General features: G+C 34.7%; 1 protein-coding gene across 3 annotated transcripts in view; it reads right to left on the reverse strand.

Moving 5' to 3' along the window:
- MTREX (Mtr4 exosome RNA helicase) overlaps positions 1-27,144 on the reverse strand; it is a 91,797-nt gene that overhangs the window by 35,953 nt on the left and 28,700 nt on the right. For all 3 annotated transcript variants that reach the window (XM_074206558.1, XM_074206556.1, XM_074206557.1), the window contains 11 exons: positions 26,391-26,489; positions 25,934-26,036; positions 24,648-24,779; positions 23,207-23,286; positions 22,738-22,848; positions 18,728-18,829; positions 13,754-13,879; positions 10,151-10,301; positions 5,366-5,538; positions 1,991-2,059; positions 843-971 (listed from right to left, as the gene is read on the reverse strand). In XM_074206558.1, coding sequence (XP_074062659.1) covers positions 843-971; positions 1,991-2,059; positions 5,366-5,538; positions 10,151-10,301; positions 13,754-13,879; positions 18,728-18,829; positions 22,738-22,848; positions 23,207-23,286; positions 24,648-24,779; positions 25,934-26,036; positions 26,391-26,489 — 1,275 coding nt within the window. The remainder of the gene's footprint in view (positions 1-842; positions 972-1,990; positions 2,060-5,365; positions 5,539-10,150; positions 10,302-13,753; positions 13,880-18,727; positions 18,830-22,737; positions 22,849-23,206; positions 23,287-24,647; positions 24,780-25,933; positions 26,037-26,390; positions 26,490-27,144) is intronic.

Raw genomic sequence — 27,144 nt, forward strand, 5'->3', positions numbered from 1 at the left:
CTGGTATCTGCTGCCTGATGACCAGCATAACTACATTTAAAGAGTGTTAATAATCATTAGGACAGTGAGTAGTATTTAAGTCCACAGAACTTTTCAAAAATGCTTTTAAAGAGATTATAACCCGTACAATGTCAGAAATAATGAATCAAGTTTGAATTCATTGAATATGGTGGACTAGGATCAGTATACAATATGAACCAAATACAAATTAAATAGTTTCTAACAAATTTTTTTTAATTTGGGAATTTACTTTTATGAGTTATATTCTTCTACTTTTCTAAAATGCCATTTTTACAGGAATGAAACAACCCCACCTTCCCAAACATTTCAGGTGGGGGGGTTGGCTTCAACAAAATATTTCAAAATTCAAAACCATCATCACATATTGGTCAAATTTTATTTGGCATTAGAAAAATCTTTAACAGGTCATGACATCTGAGTCTATTTCTTTATCTGCAAAATGAGGGGATTCAAGTAGAAGATTTCTAAAGTAATTTTCAATGCTAAAATTATAAACCATGAACTAATAAAGCACTGGTTTAAAAAGTTCACATGCAAAACATATATATGTATTTTTTTAAGTCTTTTTTTTTGCTATTACATATTACATTAAATCACTCTATTTGACAAAAAACAAAACCAAACCTGGAGTTTTTATTCACCATGATAGCAATATTACATAAGCCCCTTTATACATTAATCCACAAAATATCAAAGCTAACATTCTTACCAATTAAGAAACTCACTTTTTAATTTTAAATCATTTCAGTATGCTCTATGGAGACAACAGTACAAGTAAATTAGTGCTTACAGATCAGCCTAAAATAAATAACAAAACAAACCTGCATTTCTCCTTTCTCACCAGGTTTTGCTGGCTTAGCAGCTTCAGTAGCAGAATTTTTCAAGCTCTCTTTGCTACAGTGTAAAAGTACTTCTACAACATATAAAGGATCTAATTCACCAGAATTGGGCTAGAGAAAGAAGAGAGAGAGGATGTCAATGAACTATATGTAACATTTAAAAAAAAATAACTGACATAATATAGAAGTAGTGCAAAATTCACTGAAAAGCTATGACTTCTAATAAGATTAAAGTCGGTAATGTATTTCTGCTCTGGATGGTACAATCTAAATTGTTCTCTTGATTACCTTAAATTATAATTCTCTAAGTGATTATACTGTTCTAGCTTGATCATATAGTTGGATGGGTGGCACTATTAAGCTAAATATCTTATTACAACTCCATGTGAACATGAAATCCTTTTATAAAAAAAGCACTTAAACTCTGGATAAAAAAACATTTCAATATTTCCAAACAACTGTGATTCAATTAGTGTGAGAGTGCCCTCTAGATGTAGAAAAATTGCCCTTTGTCTTAGATAGATGATGCTCATGAGTTACTCTGGTCCAAAATAATGTATCACATAAACCTGACCACCAAGATTCCAGTTATTTATTTCTTCAAACTTAGCAAAAGTGGTCCTCTGATAATAGATACAGTATATTGTCAGGTCCCTACTCAGTGGCTTTTTATTTTGGTAGAACCTGCCAAAATTTGTGCTGAGTAGACTCAGAATCCAAGGTTACATTGGTTCTGTGAGGAACATCCTAGTAAAACATACATGAATTAAAACACATGATGGGAACATGAAGGAACTATATAGAATTCACTGACAATTTTAAATGGAAAATTTTGTTTACTATCACAGGAGCATTAAAGTGATTAAAAAGTTCTAATTACTATTTACAAATGAGAAAGGTATTAAAATGTTTCACAAAGTTTTATAATTTTTTGTATCTCAACATGAAAGTCTATATAGGTTCAAAATTCAATTAAGGTAAAAAAAATTTAAATTTTCAACAATATTTTTCTTGTAAAAATATTGGTTATTGAGGAAATTTTAAAAATGGAGACTATGGGATTCTCATGCCTGAAATATTTGATTCATCACTTTATATACCTATTTTCCTAATCAAAGGTCATATTTTACCTTAACATTTGATTTCTTGGAGAAATTCACCACTACTCCCCAACCAAAATCATCTCCTTCATTCTTCACCTGAAAACAGTTTATGAGAATAACCTTTATAAAAGTTTATACAATTCTATTATCTTTATTATACCATAGTTGTTTATATCTTGGTTTTCAAGCATGTTAAATATTTGATAAAATGATGTGCGCAGTCTCCTTTGATCTACTTCCCTTTTTTATTTTAGCTGAATCAATTTTGCTCCTACAAAAAAAAAATTACATTTCATGTAAATGAAATGATTATTTTTTCTTCCACTATTGATTTTCTCTTTTCTGGCTAAGAATTCAGCTAATAGCTTTGAAACTTTTTTGAGGAGTGAAAAGTTTGGAAGAGCTGATGTGGAGAGAAGGATGGTGAGATGATAAGGAAGGAATAGTAGTTGAGGGTCCAGATATGGTTACATAACAAATATTTGTAATAAACCCAGTCAGAATAGTTGTGTGATTTTCTTCACTTTTGTCCAGCAACATGTGGGTAGAACTGAAGAGGATAAGTAGTGGGAGAGATCTGAGGCTGAGGATTGGCTGGGTGTACTAAGTGATATAAAGGAACAAGGGACACAAGCGAAGAAAACAATGTAAAGTTGAAGTGGTTCACCAAGGAGTTAAGATGTGGAGAAAAGAAGAGAGTGGTTAATACTGGAGAGATAGTCTGGTAGAGGATTTAAAGGTTATGGATGAAGAATAGGATTATGTAAGGAAAGGCAGAGGCACAGGAAAAAAGCCAATAGATTATGGCTGGTTTAAGGGGATTTGAGAACTCTTGTACATGGTAGATGGTATATTTGTGGGTGAGGGCAAGATTGAGGGTTATGATCCATCTCAATATGGCCGGATTGGGATGTAGAAAAAAACTCATAGAAGGTTCAGATATTTGAGGGAGAATCAATATGTATGTGAAAGATCCCTGGTATGAGAGTAGGAATTGGAGGGAGAGAAAAATTTTAAGTTAGTATTGAACTCACTGAGAAAAGAAAAAAATTGATGAGGGGATATGGAAAATAGCTACCAAGATTTTGAGTGAGTATATGAGTGAGATATGAGTAGCATAAACCTTAGAGGAAGAGAGGTTACTGGGTGAAGTAGTAAGGAAGAGAACTGAGAAGGAAGGATAGGGAGAAGGTGGTCTTCCAACTCCCCAGCTTCAATCAGAGAGCCAAGAATGGACAGGGAAGATATGTCATCAGAGAGAAGTCATGTTTCTATATTAACTGGAAGATGGAAAGAGTGGGAAAGGAACTGATTTAAGATGAAGATGCTTGTGGCATAGGCATTCCAGGGAGTCTATATTTTATAATTATTTTAAATGAGACCTATTATTACCTGATAATTTTTGTTATTATGTAGAAATGTTATCAAACATCAAATTTAACATGTTTATTTTGTATCTTGTTACTTTACTATAGATACTATCTTAATCAATTTCCTTTTTGATTCTTTAGGATTTTCTAAGTAAACCATTATTTAGCTTTATGGCTTTAATTTCTTTCTCTTGCCTCAGTACTATTGTTTGCATTCTTAGAATATTGTAAAAAAAAACTGAGGAAGGAGTATCCTTGCTTAACACCTGTACTTAATGAGAAAACAACTGTTTTTCTATGAAATATGAATTTTTGGTTTTAGATAGACTGAAAAAAATTAAATAAATGTTCTATGTCTACTTTTCTTTGGAGGTTTTTAAAAGCATCAAGTGAGTCTGTGTCTTGTCAAGGTTTTTCCTATTGTACATTGTTAAAATCACATGTTTGTTTATGAATTTTGGCAGCTAATGGATAGACACAATAGATAGAGCAAAGGGAGAAGGATGGGCCTTTAAATCCAATCTCAGACACTTGACACTTACTATTTGAGTGGACAAGGCACTTAACCCGCACTGCTTCACATCCAGAGCCATCCGCAGTTGTACTGATTCATATCTGGCCACCAAACCCAGATGGCTCTGGAGGAGAAAGTGAGGCTGGAGACTGAGCACAGCACTTCCTCAATTCAAATCCAATTCATATATTTGTCATGACATCACCTCCGGACCATTTTGAGAATGAAGGACAAGCATTATATAATTCTATTGTTTGCTTAATTGTTTCCACTAATGATATTTACATCCCTGATATAAATCCAACTTGATCTAATAAATAATCTTTCAGATAACTCGATATATTTTTCCTAGAAGTTTATTTAGGAAGAGACAATGTTCAAGCAACAATGTGCAATCTACATATAGAGGATAGACTGGAAATAATTAACAGAAGGATAGCACTAGAATCAAGGGGGTTTGAAAAAGTCCTTAAATCAGTGAAATTCTAGCTCAGACTTGAAAGAGGTCAGGGAAGCCACAAGGCAGAAATGAGGATGGGAGCATCCAATAAGGATGGAATAAATTGTTCACAAGATGGCCACTGGATAGTAGAGTACAAGGTTGGGGGATGGAGGTGGGAGAGAAGGGAGGGAAGGTGTAAGGTGTAAAAAGACTGGAGTTTTACTGAATGGACAAGGTGGGGAGGGCGGGAGGAGGATGGGAGTCAGATGCACACTTTTGGAAGATAATTTGGAAGATGCCTTGGAGTGAGAAGAAGCCCAAGTAGCCCAACCAGCAGGGGACTAGCTTAGCATGAAGTGATAAGCACCACTTACCTGGTGGTAAAGTTAGAGGAAAGATGGAGGGTCATATATATGAGAAATCAACAGGTCTTGGAAGAGGATTTGGGGAAGAAGGGAGAAGGAATCAAAGATGACTCTTAGGTTCTGAAGTTGAAATAACTGTAGGGATAAGGACCCTCAAAAGCAATAAGCAAGTTTGAAGGGGGGGGGGGGTTTAAAGGGAAAGTAATGAATTCAGTTTTAGACAAGTTGAGTTTAAGATGTGTACAGGACATCCATTCAAGATAACTAATAGGCAAGTAGAAATGCCAGACCACAAGTCAGCAGAGATGTTAGGGTTGGATACATAAGTCATGAAAATTAACAAAGAAATATGAAACCAACCCTGCCTTTCATTCCCTCTTCCCCCCCTTCCCAATTACCCATGTTCTCTGTTGATGTAGGGGACTACAGTATACAATCCTGTAAATAAAATTAAGACTTTTTTTTAAAGTATAGTTCTCCAGAAAAGGGGGAGGAATACATTAGAATAAGCATGCAACACAAAACCTAAAGTAATCAATAAAAATATCTTCAAAATTAAAAGGCAAATGTTTTCTGCTTAAACTAATAATTGCTAAAAATATAGAGGATTAATAGGCATGAGTCCCATTTTTGTCCTTATCAAATGAGAGAATTTTATTACTAAAATTATGGGGCATAATCTTTATTGGGATAGAGCAATTAAGAACTTACCTTTACCAATCGTCCTGGCTGTAAAAATGGCAAACAGTACTTTGGTTTGTGAATATATTCTTCGATCTCTTTAGCCAGTTTGGCAAGCTGTTGCCTTATTTTATAGTAGATGACTACACTTTCTTCATTGGGAATTGCTATTGCATTGTACTGTGCTTCTAGTTTCTTCACCTCTGTAAATTAAAATATATATACTATGTGAAAAAATATGGAAAAAACCCTCTAAGACCCATCTACAATTCTATTTCTTTCATTGGGAATCCAATTCAAAAAGCTACTATAAGTAAATATCACATGTAAGATATCAAGTAAGGTCTTGAAATAATAAAAAAAAAAAATGAAATAATCTCTAGGATTGACCTTACACTGGAGGGTTAGGAGGACATTGGTATGTATAAAAGCAAATAATTTGAGGAAAGGTAGTAATAACTTGGAAAAATTAGTAAATGTTTTAGAGTGGAGGTAATTACTGCCTCTTGAAGTCAATTTATAAGCTGTTTTTTCAGAAGAGAATAGAAATTTTCACAAACTTAACACCCCAGATTTTTAATATCTACTCCTCTATCCCATTGGAAAAGAAGTACTCTGTCCAAAGATGACCCATATGTCACTGATGCTGTGCTTTAGGGGACGTGAAAATGGGCAGAAGTTACATCTAGTCCAGGTATGCCTTACTTTACACCAACAGTAAAAAGTCCTCAGTCTATCAGCTAGAACAAATCCTTGGCTCAATGACACCTTATCTCTCCCAAAGAGAAAAGGAGAGTTATAGAGTTTATTTAAAGATAATTTCCCCTTGATCAGCTCTTAGGAAGGGGGGGATGATGAAATCACCCCTATTCAAGGCAAAGTCTCTAAAGGATTAAAAAAGACAAATGAAAAGGTGCCCCAATGTTTATGCCCATTTAATTTGTAATTTTCCCTACCTCAAACTAAGTTATCTCTGATGATATGCTAATAGAGCCTGAAAACAAGGGTTAGGGTGTACTGAATAGAATACTAACTTTGAAGTCATGAAAAACTGTATAAATCCCATCTTAACTTGTATGACCCTTACTCATTAAGTCACTTAACCCCTGAGTCTTAATTTCTCATCTGGAAAATGATTATCTATCTATCTGTCTACATCTAAAGATATATCTCACAAGATTGTCCTTTTCCTTCTCTAAAAAAATCCATGACTAGGAAGGTCTTTTGTTTATTCAGTCAAATATCAATACTTTATATTACTACCACCATTATTGCTCACCAATCTGGTTAACCTACCTCCCTGGAACACATTATAAAATGTCAGTATGCTTTATATAAAATGATATTACTACTAATAATTCGTGTCAGTTTCTGCCTTTGTAGACTAAAAGAATAACTTAATATGTAGCTTTTGAAACTTTTTCTTTTTTTTTGGCTTTTGTCTATTGTTGTTTGTCCTTATTCTGTTTTGGAGTTTATTTCATATTATTACAATAATCTTGTTGTGAGAGTAAGCATAACCCCCCCGCCCCCACAAAAGATGAGAAACCTCAAGAATAGTGAGAGGGAAAAAAAATATACTTCAGTCTGTGTTCAGATTCCAATGGCTTTGTCTCTAGGATGAATTGCCTTCTTTATCATGAGTCTACCAAAGAAGTTGCTTCAATATTTTGCTATTCAATAATTGCTATTACTAGCTGTATTTCCCCTCCATTTTTTTCCTTCCCACTCTCATTTATTCCTAATCTCTCTTTTCACCCTGAACATGTTCAAACGTGTGTTGTATCTGAGTACCCTCTCTCACGATCTTCGCTCTCTTCTATCACCTATTTCCCCTTCCCTCCCCCATTTCCCCCTTAACCCAACCCTTTCCTCTCATTTTACTCTAGAGTAAGATAGATTTTTATACCTATTAACTATGTGTATTATTTCTTCTCTGAGACATTTCTGATGAGAATAAAGGTTCACTCATTCCCCCTTGCCTTCCCCCATTCCACTCCATTGAAAAAGAGCTTTTTCTTGACTCTTATGTGAAATATCTTAGCCCCTTCTTCCTCCCAGTACTTTCCACCCATTGACTCCATCTTTTTACTATATTATGTCATTATATTCTGCTCCGTCCTGTGCCCATCTATATAAGCTCTTTTGAATATCATATTCCAAGCCCTAAGAGACCTTAATGTAGATGCCACCAGATCCTGTATAATCCTGACTATGGAACCTCGGTAGTTGAATTGTTTGTTTCTGACAGCTTTTAGAATTTTCTTTGACTAGGGAGTTTTGAACTTCGGCTTTAATATTCCTGAAAGTTTTTCTTTTGGAAACTCTTTCAGGAGGTGATTGGTGAACTGCCTCAATTTCCATTTTACCCTCTGCTTCTAGGATCTCAGAGCAATTTTGATGTATTATTTTTTTTAAAGGATTTTGCAAGGCAAATGGGGTTAAGTGGCTTGCCCAAGACCACACAGCTAGGTAATCATTAAGTGTCTGAGGCCACATTTTAACTCAGGTACTCCTGACTCCAGGGCCAGTGATCTATTCACCGCCACCTAGCTGCCCCTGCATTATTTCTTGAAAAATGAAGTCTAGGCTCTTTTCCTGGTCATGACTTTCAGGTAGCCCATGGATCTATTTTTGATGTCACTTCTTTTTCCAATTAGATATTTCATATTTTCTTCTAATTTTTTGGGTTTTTTGGATTAGTTTTATTTCTTCCTGATTTCTTGTAAAATCATCAGCTTCCTTTAGTTCCATTCTGCATTTGAATGAGTTTGTTTTTTTCAGAGAGTTTTTTCTTATCTCCTTTTCCAGCTGGCCAATTCTGTTTTTTTTAAGGCATTCTTTTCCTCATTTCCTTTTGTGTTGCGTTTTCCATTTAGCCTACACTGGTTTTTAACATCTTATTTTCTTCAGTATTTTTTCTATTTCTTTCACCAAGCTGTTGATTTGGTTTTCATGATTTATCTGCATCACTCTCATTTCTCCTCCCAATTTTCCCTCTACTTTCCTTAATTGCTTTTCAAAGTTTTTTTTTGAGCTCATCCATAGCCTGAGCCCATTTTCTATTTCTCTTGGAGGTTTTGAGTACAGAGGCTTCAATTTTGTCATCTTCTGAATCTTCCAGGGAACCAAAGTAATTTTCTAGGGTCAGATTCTATTTTTGTCTTTTGTTTGCTCATTTCCTCAGCTTATGATAATTTACCACACTTCCAAGGATTTGGGGGTTTTGGGGAAGCCCCATAGGGTTCTCAGTTCCTCCAAGGTCTTATGAGAGACTCTGACTGCTCTCTTGCCTGGGCTCTGGTATGAGGATGACCACAAGCCCTCCCCTCTGCCCTAGAGCTGTGAGGAGGGTCCCTGCTCAGATATGGTGGTGTGGGAGCCCAAACTACAACTTGGATCTAAGTGTGGGCAAATAGCAAAGTCCTGCGCCAGGGAGAATGGAGAGACCTCTGCAGTCTTCCCTGACCCCCTTATCTGTGGGCTGTGCTCTAGAGGTGCAGGATGGCTTCCCCAATTCCCACTGCAGGGCTGCTCTGGGGCTGGCACTTGCTCCACACTGAGTCTGATGTGGCAGAGTACTCTCACCACCTCTTCAAGCTGTTCCCAGTGGTCCTTGTGCCAGGAGGTCTGGAAACCAACCCCTCTGACACAGACCCAGACATCCCCAGAGATCTAGGCCCTTGGCCTGGCTGTGTTTGCAGTGGCTTTGTCCAACCCCCGGCCCCAGTGAAACAAACTTTTCCTGCAGAACTTTAAGTGTCCTGGACTGGGAAATTGTATCACTCAGTTTTTCAGTAGGTTTGCCCCTCTAAATTTTGGCTAGTCATAATTTGACAGTTTTTGGAGTTTTTTTTGGGAAACAAGTTTCTGGGAATTCCTGCCCTCACGCCACCATCTTGGCTCTGCCCCAAAACTACTTTTTCAAAGAGAATCAACAGGCTTTTCCCTGGAGTCATTATTTGGCACTTGAAAATCACCTTGCTATTGTTTGACAGAACAATTTGTTTTGTTGTTTTCATGTAACAGAAGGAAGGAACACTGAATTTAGACTCAGAATGTCTGAATTTAAGTTTAGGTTTGGCTACTTATTCTTTATGTAAATAAATGGTCAAATGACTTCACCTAGCTTTCCTCTTTACTAAGAGGGTATGATTGCCAGTCCCTTTTACCTTTACATAGCAAAAACCTATGAATCTTATCAACTATGTGACAAAGGCACTGTCTTACTGCCTGCATTTGCACTCCCAGAACTTAGCACTATGTGTGGCTCTTTGCTCTAAAGAAAGGCCTCTAAGAGAAATCCCATTCTTAGGACAGTTGTGTCTGGTGACTTCAAAATGTGAAAAGAAATAATTCTGGCCCCTTTAAAGAAACATTAAAATTGAAAAACGTTAAGTCTACTTCAGAAAAAAACACAGTTAATAAGTAATGATACAAATGGATATTATTTTACCTTTCTTCATTTTTCCTAATTTCTCACCAATATCTAAAACCTAAGGATATATAGAATCATAATCTTTTTTGTGTCATGGACCTTCATTCCTTCAGGTTTATCTAGCCCACTAATAAGCAAACAACTCCTTCCACATAATGTTTTTTACAGATAAAATAAAAAACCATGGGATAACTGAGCCAATTAGTTGAAATAGCAAAAAAAAAAAAAAAAAACCCAACCCAAATTTATGGACCCTGCTGAAATCTGTTCACAACTCTCTTGGTCCTCATCCAATAAAGGAAAGTTACAAATGCAACCAAATACAGTTATCATGCTGTTTATGAAAAGACAATGTAACAAAATGATTTCATACTTACTCTCTACTACTCCTGGAATAGCTCTATAATGTTGAAATTGGTAAAAGGATTTTTCCAACATATACTCAGGGTTAATTTCTTCTACACGTAACAGGTTCAGAACCATGTTGTAAGTCAAATGAAAAGCACTATTGAGAGGATCAGCTGACCCCTAAGAGAGATCAAATACTGTCAATTTTTAAAATAAAGCTATAGTAACATTTTCAGCCAATCACTGACAGAAAAGTGAAACATTTTAAACATCTATCGAATTATACTATATAATCTGATAGTGTTTTAGAGGAAAACACATGGGGGGGGGCAGCTAGGTGGCATAGTGGATAGATCACCGGCCCTGGAGTCAGGAGGACTTCCGTTCAAATCTGGAATCAGACATGCTGTCTGACCTTGGGGCAAGTCACTTAATCCCACTGCCTTGCACCCCCCCCCAGAAAACAAAGCAAATGAAAAACATATAGGTAGTACATTAATTTTTCATAAATACTTCCATAAACACATGTTAGAACACAAGGATGTGTATATGTACAAAAATGTATGTATTTAAATATATATATATAATTGCTGTGATTTGAAAACTCTTTACAAAGGTTCATATGGTCCTCATATTTGGATTATTACTGTTATTTACTAGCTGACTTCCTAAGGTCAATGTTCTTTCAATATAATATACAGGCTTATCACAGATGATATTGGGTTTTTAAAAATTTACGTTAGGCATGTTGTAAAATAAAATACAGAGAAAAAAGAAAAATAAACAAAGAAAAAATAAACAAGAAAATATAGCAAGAACAGAAAAAGTACGCTTTGATTTGTATTAAGGCACCATCAGTTCTTTTTTTTTTGGAGATGGATAACATTCTTCATCATACTTCTTTCTTTGGAGATGGATAACATTCTTCATCATAAATGCTTTGTACTGCTGAGATTACCTAAGTTGATTCACAGTTAATTGTTGTACTATAATGCTGCTACTATGTACAATGTTCTCCTGAAGAAGGCAGCTAGATGGTGCAGTGGACAGAGCCCTGACCTGGGAGGCTGGAGGACGTGAATTCAAATCTAGACTCAGACATGTAATACTTACTTAGTTGTTTGCCCTTGGGCAAGCCATGGAACTTCATTGTCTTGCAAAAAAGCCAAAGGGGGGACGAAAGCACTCCTGGTTTTGCTTGTTTCACTTTACATCCTGCCCATCATTTCTTAAGAGTATAAAAGTATTCCCACCCTAATCATATACAATAACTTGCTCAGACATTCTCAAGTGATAGAGATCCCCATAACCTCCAGTTCTTTGCCACCACCAAAAGAACTGCTATAAATGTTTTTGAACATGTAAGTCCTTTTCCTTTTTGGTTTTTTATCTCTTTAGGGTATTGGTTTGGTCAAAGGGTATGCATGGTTTTGTAGTCCTCTGAACATAGTTCCAAATTAATCTCCAGAATGGATGAATCAGTATATAACTTCACCCACTGGCATCAGTGCTCCATTTTCCCATAACTACTCCATATTTGTCATTTTCTTTTCTGTCATATTAACCAATTTGCTAAATGTGGGTACTAGCATAGTGTTGTTTTAATTTGAAAGATTGGCTTTAAAACAATAAAGATGAATGAGTTTTATTCTATTAGTCCTATAACCACTGGGACTATTAATACTTACATGTGAACCGATACATACAATATTGTCAATAGTTAAAATGAAAGTCACATCTTTAAGAACTGGAGAAGCCAATATTCATTCATACTTATGTCTTATGATTTTAAACTGTGACAATACCTCTATTTGGCTGCCCTCTGTTCAGTATGTACAGAAGGACAGTATGTCACAGGACGTAGGCTCATTTTACTGGATTTGAAAGAATGATTTTATTTTTAAAGAATACTTACAAATTTAGTAAATTCATTATGGAGAAATAAAAAGTCAATTTCCAGGGACTTAATGAAAAAAAGTGAAAAGAAGGTGGCTTAGCACTATCAGATTTAAAATTATATTATAAAGCATCAGTCACCAAAACTGTCTGTATTGGCTAAGAAATAGAGTGGTGGATCAGTGGAATAGAAGAGGTCTAAAAGAGATAGCAAAAAATGATTACAGCATTCTGCCATATGATAAACCCAAAGAGTCCAGCTTCTGGTATAAACAGTCGCTGATAAAAACTGTTGGGAAAATTGGAATTTAGCAAAGTAGAAACTTGGATTAGACCAACACCTCACACCCCATACCAAGAAAAGATCAAAATGGGTACAGGATTTAGACATAAAAGAGAATATAATAAACAAACCAGGAGATCAAGGAATAGTTTACCTATCAGATCTATGGAAAAGAAAGCAGTTTATGATCAAGGAAGAGATGGAGAACATCCCTAAAAACAAACTAGATAATTTTGATTACATAAAATTAAACATTTTTGCACAAACAAAAGCAGTGTAACCAAGATAAAAAGAAATGTAGTATAAATTAGAAAACAATTTACAACTAGTATTTCTGACAAAGGACTCATTACTAAAATATATAGAGAACTGAGCCAAATTTATAAAAAAAAAAAAGCCACTGACCAATTGGCAAATGGCCAAAGGATATGCAAAGGGAATACACAGATGAGGAAATCAAAGCTATCCATAGTCATGAAAAATTGCTCTAAATCATTACTGATTAGAGAAATGAAAATAAAGCATCGCTGACATACCACCTCACACCTCTCAGATGGGCCAATGTGATCAGAAAAGACAATGATCAATGATGGAAGGTAAAGATTGATAAAAAGAGTCCACATTTGCAAAAATATCAGTACTTTTTGTTGTAAAAAACAACTGGAAATGAAGTGGGTGCCAATCATTTGAAGATTAACTGAATAAACTGTTCAAATAAAATATATTATGGAATAGCATGGCATCCTAATAATGAAATGAAAGATTCAGAAAAACTTGGGAAGGCAAAGACATACGAAATGAGCAGAATTAGAAAAAGAACTGACACAAACAGTACAATTTAGTAAAGGAAAACAACACTATGGTGAAGAATTGGAAATTAAGGGGATGTCATTTAATTCAAGAATGGCTGAGCAATGTATGGTATGTAAATATGATGAAATACTATTGTGCTATAAGAAATGAAGAAGGGAAAGGTTTCAATGTGATCCGCAAAGACTTTTATGAATTGATTAAAAGTGAAGTGAACAGAATTAGGTAACTTTGTACACAAAAACAGCAATAGATGGGTCTTCAATTTAGAAGAAGGTGTGAATTAAGGCCAACCTATCCTGGGGTACTTGCAGTTTAAGTCAAATGAATGTCTGAGAGGTAGATTTATAGTGTACCAAATAGCAGTAGACATTTTAGACCAAAGGAACAAGTTTGTGAGCCTTCTCACCTAAAAACCCAAAACACTAATCCCCCGGATAAAACAGACTGGGAAAATATTTTAAGTTGGCATTTCAGCTGATCAGATAGACATGCTTCCTCATTTTTGTAAGTGGCACTCAAATAGTAAAAACAAAGTATCTGTTGGTAAGAACTGGCATACTTTATCTGGAATATTTGAAGTTCAAATGTACTAAAATTAAAAAGCATATATCAAAAAAATTTTGTTTCAAAATGCAATTACCTTTAATAGTTGTTTTCCTACCGTTGGGCTCATCTTTTCATCCACCATAAGAATAACTATTCCTCTCTCATCCATACCTCTTCTTCCAGCTCGACCAGACATTTGAATATATTCACCAGAAGAAATCTACATGAATAAAAATTTCTATTAGCATAAAATTATAAAAAAAGGTTTTTCAACATCATTTTTGTTCTGTGATAAACAGAAATTATACTTAAGAAATTCATTATTTTTTTTTGCAAGGCAAATGGGGTTAAGTGGCTTGCCCAAGGCCACACAGCTGGGTAATTATTAAGTGTCTGAGGCCAGATTTGAACTTAGGTACTCCTGACTCCAGGGCCAGTGCTCTATCCACTGTGCCTCCTAGCTGCCCCGAGATTCATTATGTTTTAAGAGAACCACAAAATAAGTTGTCAAAGTTTTTAGAATTAATCAATTAAGAAGCATTTATTAATTATTATTATTTATTAAGAGCTGACCACTGTGCTAGGGACACTGAGGTAGAAATACAGGACTTTACATTCCATCAGAATACAATCTAGTCAAGTGCAGAGCTTATAAAAATGTAGTTTCCCAAGTAATATAGAGAACTATAAGAAAAACACTAAAATGATGTGTTCAACATTCGATTAAATATTCACATTTTAAAATACCAGTTAAAAGAAAACATTCGCTAATTTGTTAACATAAAAACACCAATAAATTTTTTCACCAGTTAACTTTAAGTAGAATTTCATTGAATGATACAATGGCAGACGCAGAAAATCTTTGAATCAGAAATCTTTTGATCTAATCCTCTCATTGTTTACATGAGAAGACTGAAGCCCACAGAGGTAAATCAATAAGTCAAACTCAAATAGAAATTGATCTTTGAATGGATACAAGCAAAGTGTACAAGCACACTGACTTAGAAAACCACAAATCAACACTACTGTGGTATTAAATTTTTATACATTTTCTTTTGCTTTGGGTTTTTTTTTTTTTAGGTTTTTGCAAGGCAATGGGGTTAAGTGGCTTGTCCAAGGTCACACAGCTAGGTAATTATTAAGTGTCAGGCCAGATTTGAATTCAGGTACACCTGACTCCAGGGCCGGTGCTCTATCCACTGTGCCACGTAGCCCCCTTATACATTTTTGTTAAACATTTTCCCATTCTATTTTAATCTGATTCCTGGGGCATTCAGTTGACACCATAAATAATGAGCAGAGTTAGGTCATCAAACTTAAGTCTTCTGACTTCTAATGGCATTCTTTTTATTTCTAATTATGTGAAAAAACAAAAGACTCATACATGTTTCAAACAGAAAATTAAATATTTCAAATAAGCTCAATTCTGCTTATTATTAAGGATACATGAATTTAGCATGGGAAAGTGGCAAATAAGCCAACTTAAAAGTTGGAAGAACTAGCTTCAAGCCCTGACACAAACTGGCTGTGTAACTCAGGGCAAGTCACTTAACCACTAAGGATTTTAGGCAATTCCCCCAGATTCTAGCCTAGAGAAAAGATGCTGATGTGTTTTGATTGAGGGAGTTTTCTTAAAGAGGAACTAGTTTCTGTTAGCAATGAAAGCACAGGACTAAGGAGTGGGTAGGTGGCTTAGTGGATAAAGCACCGGCCCTGGAGTCAGGAGTACCTGGGTTCAAATTCGGTCTCAGACACTTAATAATTACCTAGCTGTGTGGCCTTGGGCAAGCCACTTAACCCCGTTTGCCTTGCAAAAAAAAAAAAACAAACCAGAAAGCACAGGACTAATTCCTTGCTCATCTAGTCCGAAATGAATTTAAATTGTTGGAGATGAGGGAGGTTATCATTTATAACAAAGTCAATATACTTAAAATTAATGTTCCTCCACATTCTTTGCCTATACCATTTCAAAAAATATACTTATGCACCACTGCTAAAAGAATTTTTACATTTAATTGAAATTTGCAAAATGTGAGTAAAATATATGCTATTATATGTACTACTGACTAGCAACTAAGTCTTCCCATCTAATTCCAATTAGGATAAATAAGACCAACTATTTTTATCTTTAAAACATTCAAAATATGTATGTTTTTTAGTCAAGTTTGGGGTAGCCTGTTAAGACAAAAGCCATAACGTTAGCTATGCAATTCTTCACCTATGCAGAATTCAGTGATGTGGCAACTTCAATATAGTCTAAGGATATATATATATATATATATATATATATATATATATATATATATATATATATATATATATACATACACATACACATATATATATTGCTTGGGTTAAAAAAGTATCTCATAAGAGCCATTAACAAAAAATTAATAACTTTGCCAAAAAGAATTTGAACTCAGCTCCTCCTGACTTCATAGCCAGTGCTCTATCCACTGTGCCACCTAACTGTCACAGCTTAGTTTTCTGCATGAGTCTAGCACATCTTTGTATAAATTAAACAGCAATACTATCTGATGATCTACTATGAATAACTTAACTATTCTCAGCAACACAAGGATCCAAGACAATTATAAAGGGCTTAAGATGAAAGGTGCAGAAAAAAGAACTGGTAGAGCCTAAATACAGATTGAAGATATTTTCCCTCTATTTTTCTTGCGGGGTTTTTTTTAATGTTTTCTTTCATAGCAAAGACTTACATAGGAGATGCATTTTGCATGGTTGTATATGTACAACATATGTCAAATTGCTTGCCTTCTCAATTGGGGAAGAAGAGAGGGAGAATGAGCCATTTGGAACTCAAAATTTGAAAAAAAATATTGAAATTATTTTTACATGTAAATGGGGAGGAAAATAAATGATCAAAAAACTCAGTTCTAAGTTAAAGAGAAATTCTATGCAGTTTGAGTTAAGAAAACTAGTACCAAATTCTAGACATATTACTCCTCAGATATTCTTAGATTTTTTTTTTTAGGTTTTTGCAAGGCAAACGGGGTTAAGTGGCTTGCCCAAGGCCACACAGCTAGGTAATTATTAAGTGTCTGAGACCGGATTTGAACCCAGGTACTCCTGACTCCAGGGCCGGTGCTTTATCCACTACGCCACCTAGCCACCCCCATTCTCAGATTTAAAAAGAATAAAGACAAAAATATTTCATACTTAAGGTCCATGGTCACCTATATAATTTTATTTTCATAAGAAAAAAAAGCTTTCTATTTTACATAGTTGGCAAAGATTAAAGAACTAGTTCGCTATTTTCTCTGAGTTGAATATTTAGTTCTTTCCCTGGACAAAGGCTCCTTATGGATGTATTTAAGCAAAGACCTAATCCTAGACTAGATGACCTGAGTCCTTTTTACTCTGGACTAACATATTTTTAATACTCAAACTTGAAATATGAAAGTAAAATCTTAAAAGGAAACACAAATCTCCAATCACTCTCAGAAGATATTTCCTTTCCCTCACAAAAGGACAGGTAACCTCACTTAAAACGATGATAAAATTCTGAACTATCTTGGTTAATGATAACATAGCTCAGCAAAAATGTTCTTTACTAACTGGGATGAGAGAAATACAATGATCTAAGATAATTACAAAGGATTCACAATGAAAAATAATATCCACCTCTAGAAAAAGAAGTGAATGCAATTCAAGGCATACTATATTTCCACTTTACTTTTTTGTGTTTTTTGGTCTGATTTCTTTCACAATATGACTAATATGGAAAAGTTTTTCATGACTGCACATATATAACATTTATTAAATTGCTTACTATTTTGGGGGAAGAAGGGGAAGGAAAGAAGGAATTAGGAGCTCAAAATTTTAAAAAACATTAAAAATTGTTTTTACATGTAATATAGGAAAAATGGAACATTATTTCAAAAAATGATTGAGGTGAGAATGTCTAAGATTAATAGAAATACAAAGCTGGGAAATACACAGTGCTATACATCTACTCCCATCCAATTTTAAATTAGAGCAGGCTGATGATATATTAGGAAGTGGGAGAGATGGAAGGTAAAGATAGTAATCCTAAGATAGTCAACCTATTAGAATACTGAAGGAATAATGCTAGAAAAGCAGGACAGACAATTCTGATTACCTAAAATTAAGAGATACCTTCCAGTGTAAAAAATATTCTCAACAACTGCCTCTGTAAAAAAGCTGTTGAGGTAGCAATCTGGAGTTATATGAGACAAGTCACAAACTCTTTAGTACCTTTGATCCAACAAACCCATTAATGAAAATGTATCTTTAGTCAGTGAAAGCAAATCAGAGACCTCCATATACTAAAATGTTCATAAAAGCACTTTTTCTAATGGAAAAAAAATTGGAGGAGTAGAAGGAAGAAGGATGTCCAGTGCCTTTTACAAAGCAGAACCAAAACAACAATAGATATAATGGCTATAATAATGAGAATTTGAAATGAGAATGAGAAATTGAAAGTTGGATCTGGTAAACAGATGAGAAACATACTTCTCCACTGTTGGTTGAGATGTTGGGAAACTAGCAGTACAGGATTTTTGTTTTGTTGGTATTTATTTGAAATATTTTGTTATAAAGAAAGGTTCTATGGTGCTATCAGAAAGAGGGATGATATATCAGGAGTTGACATAACTATGGTACAAAGGCAAAAAGCAGTAAAAAGTATTTTTTTTTTTAAAGAAAGGGGTTAGGGTTTAAGTTTTGAAGATGGATTTCATATTAGGTCATTGAATCAGTTGCCATGGGGATCCACTTTTCTTTCAGTACAACTTTAGACAGTTACAATCTGCAATCAACTCCCCCCATCCAAGTAAATTTTGTTGTGCTTTAGGGACTATTCTGATTAAGGTTTCACCAGATCTAATTAAAATGACAAGCCCTCATTTAAAAATGAAAACATACACAAGAAAAAGGAAAGATAGACAAGCATAGCACATGATATAACTTACAATGGAATAAACTGCTTCAAAAGAATCACAGCATTTAAAAAAATTTTTTTATTGGATATGACACAAAACTAACAGGAAAAAAATGGAATTTTAAGTGTACAACTGTTACTCACCCATCGAAAATCTTTCCCATCAAATTTACGGGCATTTGTAAACAATACTGTCCTGGCTGGCATGTTAATTCCCATAGCAAAAGTTTCTGTTGCAAATAAGGCCTAATTAAAGGAATTATGCATAAGTTAACATATTTTATTTTTAAACTACACATGTGCTAATATATACGTATAGCTCCTTTTTTACATATACTAAAAATATTTAATGATTTTTAAAAGAAATAAGAGGTTTCTAAGATTTTTAAAAAAAACCTAAAAAATACACATTTTTACACACACTACATACAGGTACAAACTCATTTCATTCAATAGATAAAACAGGAAAGAGAAGGGGGAACAGGAGGGAAGATAAATTAAGGGAGAGATTAACAATAAGCAAAACAAAATCTAAGAATGCACAAAAATATTTATTGGTTTTTTTTTTGAAGTAGTCAAGTATTGAAATCTCAAGGGTTGGCATCAGTTGAGAAATGGCTCAATGTCATACTGAAAGAAATAATGAAACCTGTTTCAGAGAAAGTGGAGGAAACTGGAATGTGAAATAAATAGGAACAGAAGAATAATTTGTACAATATAGAGGAAAAAAGCTTTCAAAGTTTTAGGATTTTCAAAGTGATTAGTGTAATAATAACTAGGATGATGAAATAAGCCTTGCCCTCAGAGTGGAGATCAAGTCATATGTAGAAAGCAGCACGCACGTTCATTTTCTCTCTCTCTCGCCCCCATTATATATGGCCAGAAAAGAACTTTATTCTGCTAATAATAAATTTCTATTATGGGAGTTTTGCTCTTCTTTCATTCTAAATTAGGCAGCAGTTAGGAGGCAAGGGAGAAAGAGGATAGATTTTTTTGTTGTCTGGGGAAAAAATTTAGTTTTTAAAAAATTCTGTAGTTCTGCTTCTGTACTTCAATTGGTTATTTTGTTAGTCAAATTCAAACAAGTGAAAACCATATGATGATTCTGACACAAGTGTAAAACTCTAAGCAAGTCAACTATCTTCTCTAGACCTTTGTTCTTTTCATATGTAAAATGGGGACAATAAGGTTCTTGCCTGCTCTAATCTTTTGATACTATTCAAAATCAATAAATGATGACCATTATTTTGGTCATATGCCATATTCCAGTATCTCCCATTGGGTATAAGTAGTAACTTTTTTTCTTTTGATCAGACACTTCATCTTAGTCTGAAGGATCCATCCTCAAGGCTCTTCTGAATCTGCCAAGCAATTCTACTCCTAGTCTGATTTACAAAAGTGAGCTTCTGGGGGGGGGGGGGGGGGGGGGGCAGAGCCAAGATGGTGACCTGAAGGCAGCATTTCCAGGGAACTCCTTCAACCCCAAACTCCAAAAACCAACAAATTATGACTCTAGCCAAAATTTAGAGGGGCAGAATTCACAGAAAGACTGAGTGATACATTTTTCCCACTTCAAGATAACTTAGAAGTTCTATGGGAAAAGGTGTGTTTTACCAGGACCCTGGGCTGGAAAAAATCCACAGTGAAGCTCAGCTCAGCCCAGGCCAGAGAACACAGACAGCAGTTTGAAGGGGTGGGGAGAGAACTCTGCTACACCAGAATGAGTGTGGAGTGAGGAGCACTGGCTGCAGAACCTGTATCAAGAATCTGGGAAAAAGCAGCCTGTACCCCCAGAGACAGTAAGGGAAGTCTGCAGAGATTTCTCTACTCTCCCTAAGAGTAGGACTCTGCTGCTAGCCTACATTCAGATCCAGGTTTGGGTTTCCATACTAAATAGCCAAGCTGGATCCCCCCCTTATAGCTCCAGGGCAGAGGGAAGTGGGGGGGGGCAGCTTCATAACAAAGTACAGGCAAGAGAGCATAAGACCCTGGAGGAATAAATGTCCCAGTGGGGTTCACCCCCCCCCCCCAAAAGAACAAAGACTTGGAAGTGCTGTCTTGGGCTAAGGAAATGAAGAATCTGACCATAGAGTATTACTTTAGTCCCATGGAAGATCAAAACACATAATCATATGATGATCATATGATGACAAAATTGAAGCTTCTGTATCCAAAAGTTGCAAGAAAATAGGCTCAGACTATGGATGAGCTCAAAAAAGGCTTTGAAAAGCAATTAAGGGAGATGGAGGAAAAATGAGAGTGATGAAGAAAAATCATGAATACCAAATCAACAGCTTGGTGAAAGATATACAAAAAAAATAGTGAAGAAAATAATATGCTAAAAACTAGTTTAGGCCTAATGGGAAAAGCAAAACAAAAGGCAAATGAGAAGAATGCCTTAAAAAGCAGAATTGGCCAGCTGGAAAAGGAGATTAAAAAAAGGAAGCTGATGACTTTACAAGAAATCAGGAAGAAATAAAACTTCCAAAAAAAGCCAAAAATTAGAGGAAAATGTGAAATATCTCACTGGAAAAGCAAATGAACTCGAAAACAGATCCAGAAGAAATAATTTTTAAAAAATCGAGGGAATTCACTGATCAGCTCCTCAAAGAGATTCCCAAAAGAAAAACTTCCAGGAATATTATAGCCAAATTCCAAAACTCCCAAATCAAAGAGAAAATTCTAAAGGCTGCCAGAAACACACAATTCAACTACCGAGGCTCCATAGTCAGGATTACACAGGATCTGGCAGCATGTGCATTAAAGGCTCGTAGGGGTTGCAACGATATTCTAGAAGGTAAAAGATCTCGGTTTACAACCGAGAATCAACTACCCAGCAAAACTCAACATCCTCTTTCAAGGGAAAAGATGGACTTTCAATGAAACAGGGGACTTGCAAACTTTCCTATTTAAACACCCAGAGCTGAACAAAAAATCTGATCTCTAAGTACAGGCCTCTAGTGAACCATAGAGGGGGTGGAAGAGAAGGACTAACTATGAGGAACTTAACTGTTTGTATTCCTGCATGAGAAGAAGATATTGATAATTCTTACGAACTTTCTCATTTATAAGAGCTGTTAGAGGGAGCATATGTAGACAGGACCCAGGAAGGAGCAGAATATAATGGTATAATATAGTAAAAAGATGGAGTCAATGGGTGATAAAGCAAAGTACTAGGAGGAAGGGAAAGGAGAGGAAGAAGAAGCTAAGAAATTTCACATAAGAGTCAAGAAAAAGCTTTTTCAATGGAGTGGAATGGGGAAGACAAGGAGGAATGAGTGAGCTTTCATTCTCATCAGAAATGGCTCAGAGAGGAAATAACATACACACTTAATAGGGTGAGGAAATCTATCCATAAGAAGAAAGGGATGGGGGGAATGGGGGGAGGGAAGGGGGGGAATAGGTGATAGAAGAGAGGGAAGGTCAAGGGAGAGGGTACTCAGATTCAACACACTTTTGGACAGGGCCAGGATGAAAGGAGAGGGAGAGGGAACAGAATAAATGAGAGTGGAGGAACAGCTAGTAATAGCAACTGTGGGAAAAATATTAAAGTAGCTTCTCTGGTGGACTTATGAAAAAGAAAGCAACTCACCCCAGAGACAGAGCCATTGGAATCTAAACATAGACTGAAATACATTTTTTTCTCTCTCTCTATTCTTGAGGTTTCTCATCTTCTTGGGGGGAGGGAGGGGGGTTTATGTTTACTCTTATAACACATTCAAGTTACATCAGTGTATAGCATGGAAACATGTGAAGACTATCAGACAGCCTTCTGTGGGTAGGGAGGGGGAAGGAAGGGAGGGTGAGGGAAAAATTGTAAAATTCAAAACCTTACAAAAAATGATTACATAGATATTACTATTGTATATAATTGGAAAACAAAATGTTAACAAATAAAAAAAGTGAGCTTCTCAAAGAAATTATTTATTTGAAACATCAATTCCTTTGCATGATCGGTACTTTGTCAGTTAGGAAAGTGTTACCTTCATCAAAATTCCAACTATATTATGCTAAATATAAGCAAAAAAGAAAAAAGATTATGTACATTGGAGAAAAAACAGGGCAGTTGGGGGAAAAAAAAATTTTCCTGTAATTTCCCAAAAGCTTTAGTAGGCATGATTTTTCAAATTGTAATTAAATAATTATAACCATACCTTTATCAATCCTTCTGAAAATAAAATTTCTATGGTCTCTTTCAAAATAGGAAGCAAGCCACCATGGTGAATACCAATCCCTCTCTTCAAAAGAGGAAGTACATGCTCAACCTATAAATAAAGAATAAAATTATTAAAAGGCAAAATTTTTCTTTTATTTTACTTTCAATGTTTGGGTTATATATTTAACTTTTTTTATTGGATATGTGGACAAGTTAATTTATTCATATACTGAAGTTGATGATAATCTTTTCATATTTAAAAATATTTGTTCCATTTACACAACAGCTTTCAGAGAATTAACTTATAACAGGCAAATGCAAAGAAAAAGTAAAATACCTTAGATGCAAAATATCTTTTTTACACATAAGGCAACACTTGTAGCAGAACTGTAGAAACAATATTTTAATATCTTAAAATAAAGGAAGATTATTAATACCAGGGTTGAGTTTAATATTTTAGCATTCACCTGAGGAAGCTTTTTATCTTCATCAGACAGACAGTCAATTGCATTATTAAAAACTTCTTCAACCATCTTCTTTTCTTCAGCTAAAAGGAAAAAAGTTCAAGAAACCAATCACCTAAAAAATATGCCATTCAAATAATGTGATTTGTTAGATTATTTAAACATTAACTGATGCAATTTTCATAATAGGCAACTTGAGAAAATTATATAAATCTAAACTTGCTTATTTAATATAAAATGGAAGGTCAAAGTGTTTTAAAATAGTTGTCAAACATTATATACCTACCAAACAATATTAACATGTTACCACAGAATATTATCACCATTATAATAATCTTAGCACTGGATTGCCACAACAATGAAATAACTTTCCGAGTTGTCTACCCATAAAGACCCCTCCCCCCGGTTTTAAAAAACACATAAAATTAGGTGAGCCACGTTAATAAATTTATAATATAAAGTTTGGGTAGGGTCCAATCTTCTCATTTTACAAGTAAGGAAACAGACCTAAAAAAATTAATGACTGGTCTAATATTACATACTGGGCTAATTAGAGAACACAAAATTTTTAGTACTCTTTTGACTCGACCATAATACCAAGCAGGAAGGCATTTTGTCTTCCTAAAAAAAAAATTGCCAATACCATAAAATGAATATATAATTATTAGCACTAAGTAATAATGCCTACAATTCCACTGAAAACTTGCTACCACTGAAGATTCATGAGGAAATTTCCTTTTGATTATTATTGATGACATCTTTAGAACTAGGGATTCATCTAGTCCAATAATAATTTACAATGATAAAACTAAGGTCCAGAGAGGTTATGTGACTTGCCCAAGTCACATAGTGTTTCAGACAAGACTGCCAAGGCAGATTCAGTCTTTAACAAGTTTTAAAAGAATTAAGCACAATTATTTAAAAAAAGGCATTCTTTTATTTTAAATTAAAATATTTTAAATTACACAGTGGTAGGAGAATCCTGCATGATGTTTGCCTTTCATTTTCGAAAAGGTCCATGACACCAGGGAGAAGATGCCATAACAAACACATGAATTGGATTTGAGTGAAGGGGTGCTGTGCTGTTACCAATCTCACTTTCTCCTCCAGAGCCATCTGGGTCCAGTGGTCAGATATGAATCAGGATAACTGGAGATGGGTTTGGATGTGAGGTAATCAGGGTTAAGTGACCTGCTATCTTTAGCTTTACTGGTCACATCTTTGATTTACTGAATCATGAATTGGGAGTGAGGAATTCAACACTCAACTGTAATATTTTTCTTAAGGGGAAAATATGATGCACTGGAAGACCGTTACCAGAAAAATAATGCAGCCAAAAGTGAGAAATTATAATTTTAAAAACTTGCCACATAAAAGTTTCATAAAAAATAAATAACTAAATGAATTAATTTAACATGAAAGGTGTATAGAAATATACTAGTACCTGTGTTGAAATCTAATTTGGTCATCTGGAGAGCATATGCTTCACAGTCTTTTTTACTGAAACTGAAAATGATTACAGGCTGAAAATTTCTTTCCATAATCATCTTCACAATTTTGAACACGTTTGATGGCCCTGCAAAGCCAAAGGGTTGGCATAAAAGTTAATCTTTTTTATATTAAACATTAAACTCAATCTGCAAAACTTTCTAAAACAAAACTAATTTTAACATCAAACAATTTGAAAATTATTTTTTAACCAACCATTTTTTTGCAAGGTTTTCACAACTTTTCTCCCCCTCTCCCTTGCCCCCAACAGAAAGCAATCTGATATAGTCTTTACATTTGCAACCATGCTAAACATAAATCAAAATTGAATGTGTTATGAGAGAATCAGATCCAAACGGAAGAAAGCACACATTAAAAGTAACAAAATTGTATAATACACTAAGACAACTTTTAAAACATAAAGGTAAATAAACTTCGGTCTTCATTTAACTTCCACAGTTCTTTCTCTGGATATGGATGCATGTTTCCACCACAAGTCTTTTAGAATTGCCTTTGATTATTGTACTGTTGAAATTAACAATTCTTTCATGGTTAATCTTCACCCCATATTGTTGTTTGTGTATATAATGTTCATCTCACTCAGCATCAATTCATGCACGTCTTTCCAGACTTTTCTGAAAACTCATCCCTCATGATTTCTTATAGAATAGTGTTTCACAACGTACATAAACTACCATTTGTTCAGCCACTCCCCAATTGATGAGCATCCTCTTAATTTCTAAATCTTTGCCACTACACATAGAGCTGCTATGAATGTTTTGTACAAGTGAGGTTTTTACCCTTTTTTCATGATCTCTTCAGGGTATATATATTGCTGAATCAAAAGGTATGCACATTTTTATTGCCCTTTGGGAGTAATTCCAAACTGCTCTCCAGAAAAGTTGGATTAGTTCACAATTCTACCAACAATTGCATTAGTTGTCCCAGTTTCCCCTCCGACAACTGATCATTATATTCTCCTTTCTGGTTATAACGGCCAATGTGAGAGGTGTGAGGTGGTACATCAGAGATGCTTTAATCTGTATTTCTATAAACAGTAATGATTTAGAGTAATTTTTCACATGACTATAGATAGTTTTGCTTTCTTTCTGAGAAATGCCTTTCCATATCCTTTGACCATTTATCAATCGGGGAATGACTTTTTTTATACATTTGACTCAGTTCTCTATTTTAGAAGTGAGTCCTTTGACAAATTAATTTCAAAGCAAAATTAGTGATTACCTTTGGTTCCTCCTTTCCTCCCCTTCTGATCTCCTTTTGCCAAATCTCCTGCATCTCTAAGTACTTGCATTGCAGTATTAAAATTATCTTCTCTGAAATCACCCTGGAACCAAAGTTATTCTTCTAAGCAAATTAATCAAAAATGTCAATACAATTCAAACATCTTTAACATCACAAAACTTTTTGCACCAAAACAAAAATAATTTCTTAGTATAAAAGAATAAAATTATATCAAGATAACTTAAAAGAACTCATTTCTGATTCACATGATTTTCATATAATACTAAAACTTATACAAAACAATTTTTTAAGTAAAGGCCTAAATAAAGCAACTGGTCTTCACTTAAATAAAGCAGCTGGCAACTATTTATGATTAAAAACTAAAGAGTTATAACTAAGAATTTATGATTATAACACTAAAGAGTTATAACTAAAGAAAAAAACAAAAACGACTCACATTTTCATCAACAACAAGATGAAGGCCATCTCCCCCTGCTGGAAAGATATAATGTTGCAATGGAGTTGGTCGATAATCAGTGTAAATTACATGGCAAGGCTGTAAAATGAATTTTAAGAAAAAATGAAGTTTGTTACTTGAGTACTTGAGCATATCCATTTTTCCTAGCTAAATTGCTTTTGAGTCTTTAAGGTACTGAGGTAGATAGGTGATACAGTGGCTAGAATCCTGGACTTGGAGTTAGGGAGATTTAAGTTCAAATTTGGCCTTGAGACATCAAGTTTTTGACCTTGAGCAGCAAGTCATAACTAGTTTGCCTCAATTTCTTTATCTGTAAAAAAGGGATAATAATTGCACCTACCTTTCAGGGTAGCTGTGAGAACAAAAATAGTTTTTAAAGTGCTCTGAAAATCTTATAAGATATGTAAATTCTAGTTATAACCATTAATCTATGGAAATAACATGTTCCAAACACTGAATTCATGGGAGAAAAATCTTTTTAAATCCTTAAAATAATATTTAAGATGTAACTTTAAAGCAAATCTTGAAAAAATGAAACTCTTTAATCATAGTACCATGGCCATAGCTACGCTACTATTGGCTTAAAAGAATCCAAATATAATGCTTAAAATGAAAGACCACACTGTTATTTGGGTTAAATTACTCAGACTACCAGAACTATAGGCTTCTAACTCTGTAGCTCTCAAAATTTCATTCAAATATCAGGGATTTTCTATATGCCCCAAAATAATGA

The sequence above is a fragment of the Macrotis lagotis genome, chromosome X (assembly GCF_037893015.1).
Source record: "Macrotis lagotis isolate mMagLag1 chromosome X, bilby.v1.9.chrom.fasta, whole genome shotgun sequence".
Lineage (NCBI taxonomy): Eukaryota > Metazoa > Chordata > Mammalia > Peramelemorphia > Peramelidae > Macrotis > Macrotis lagotis.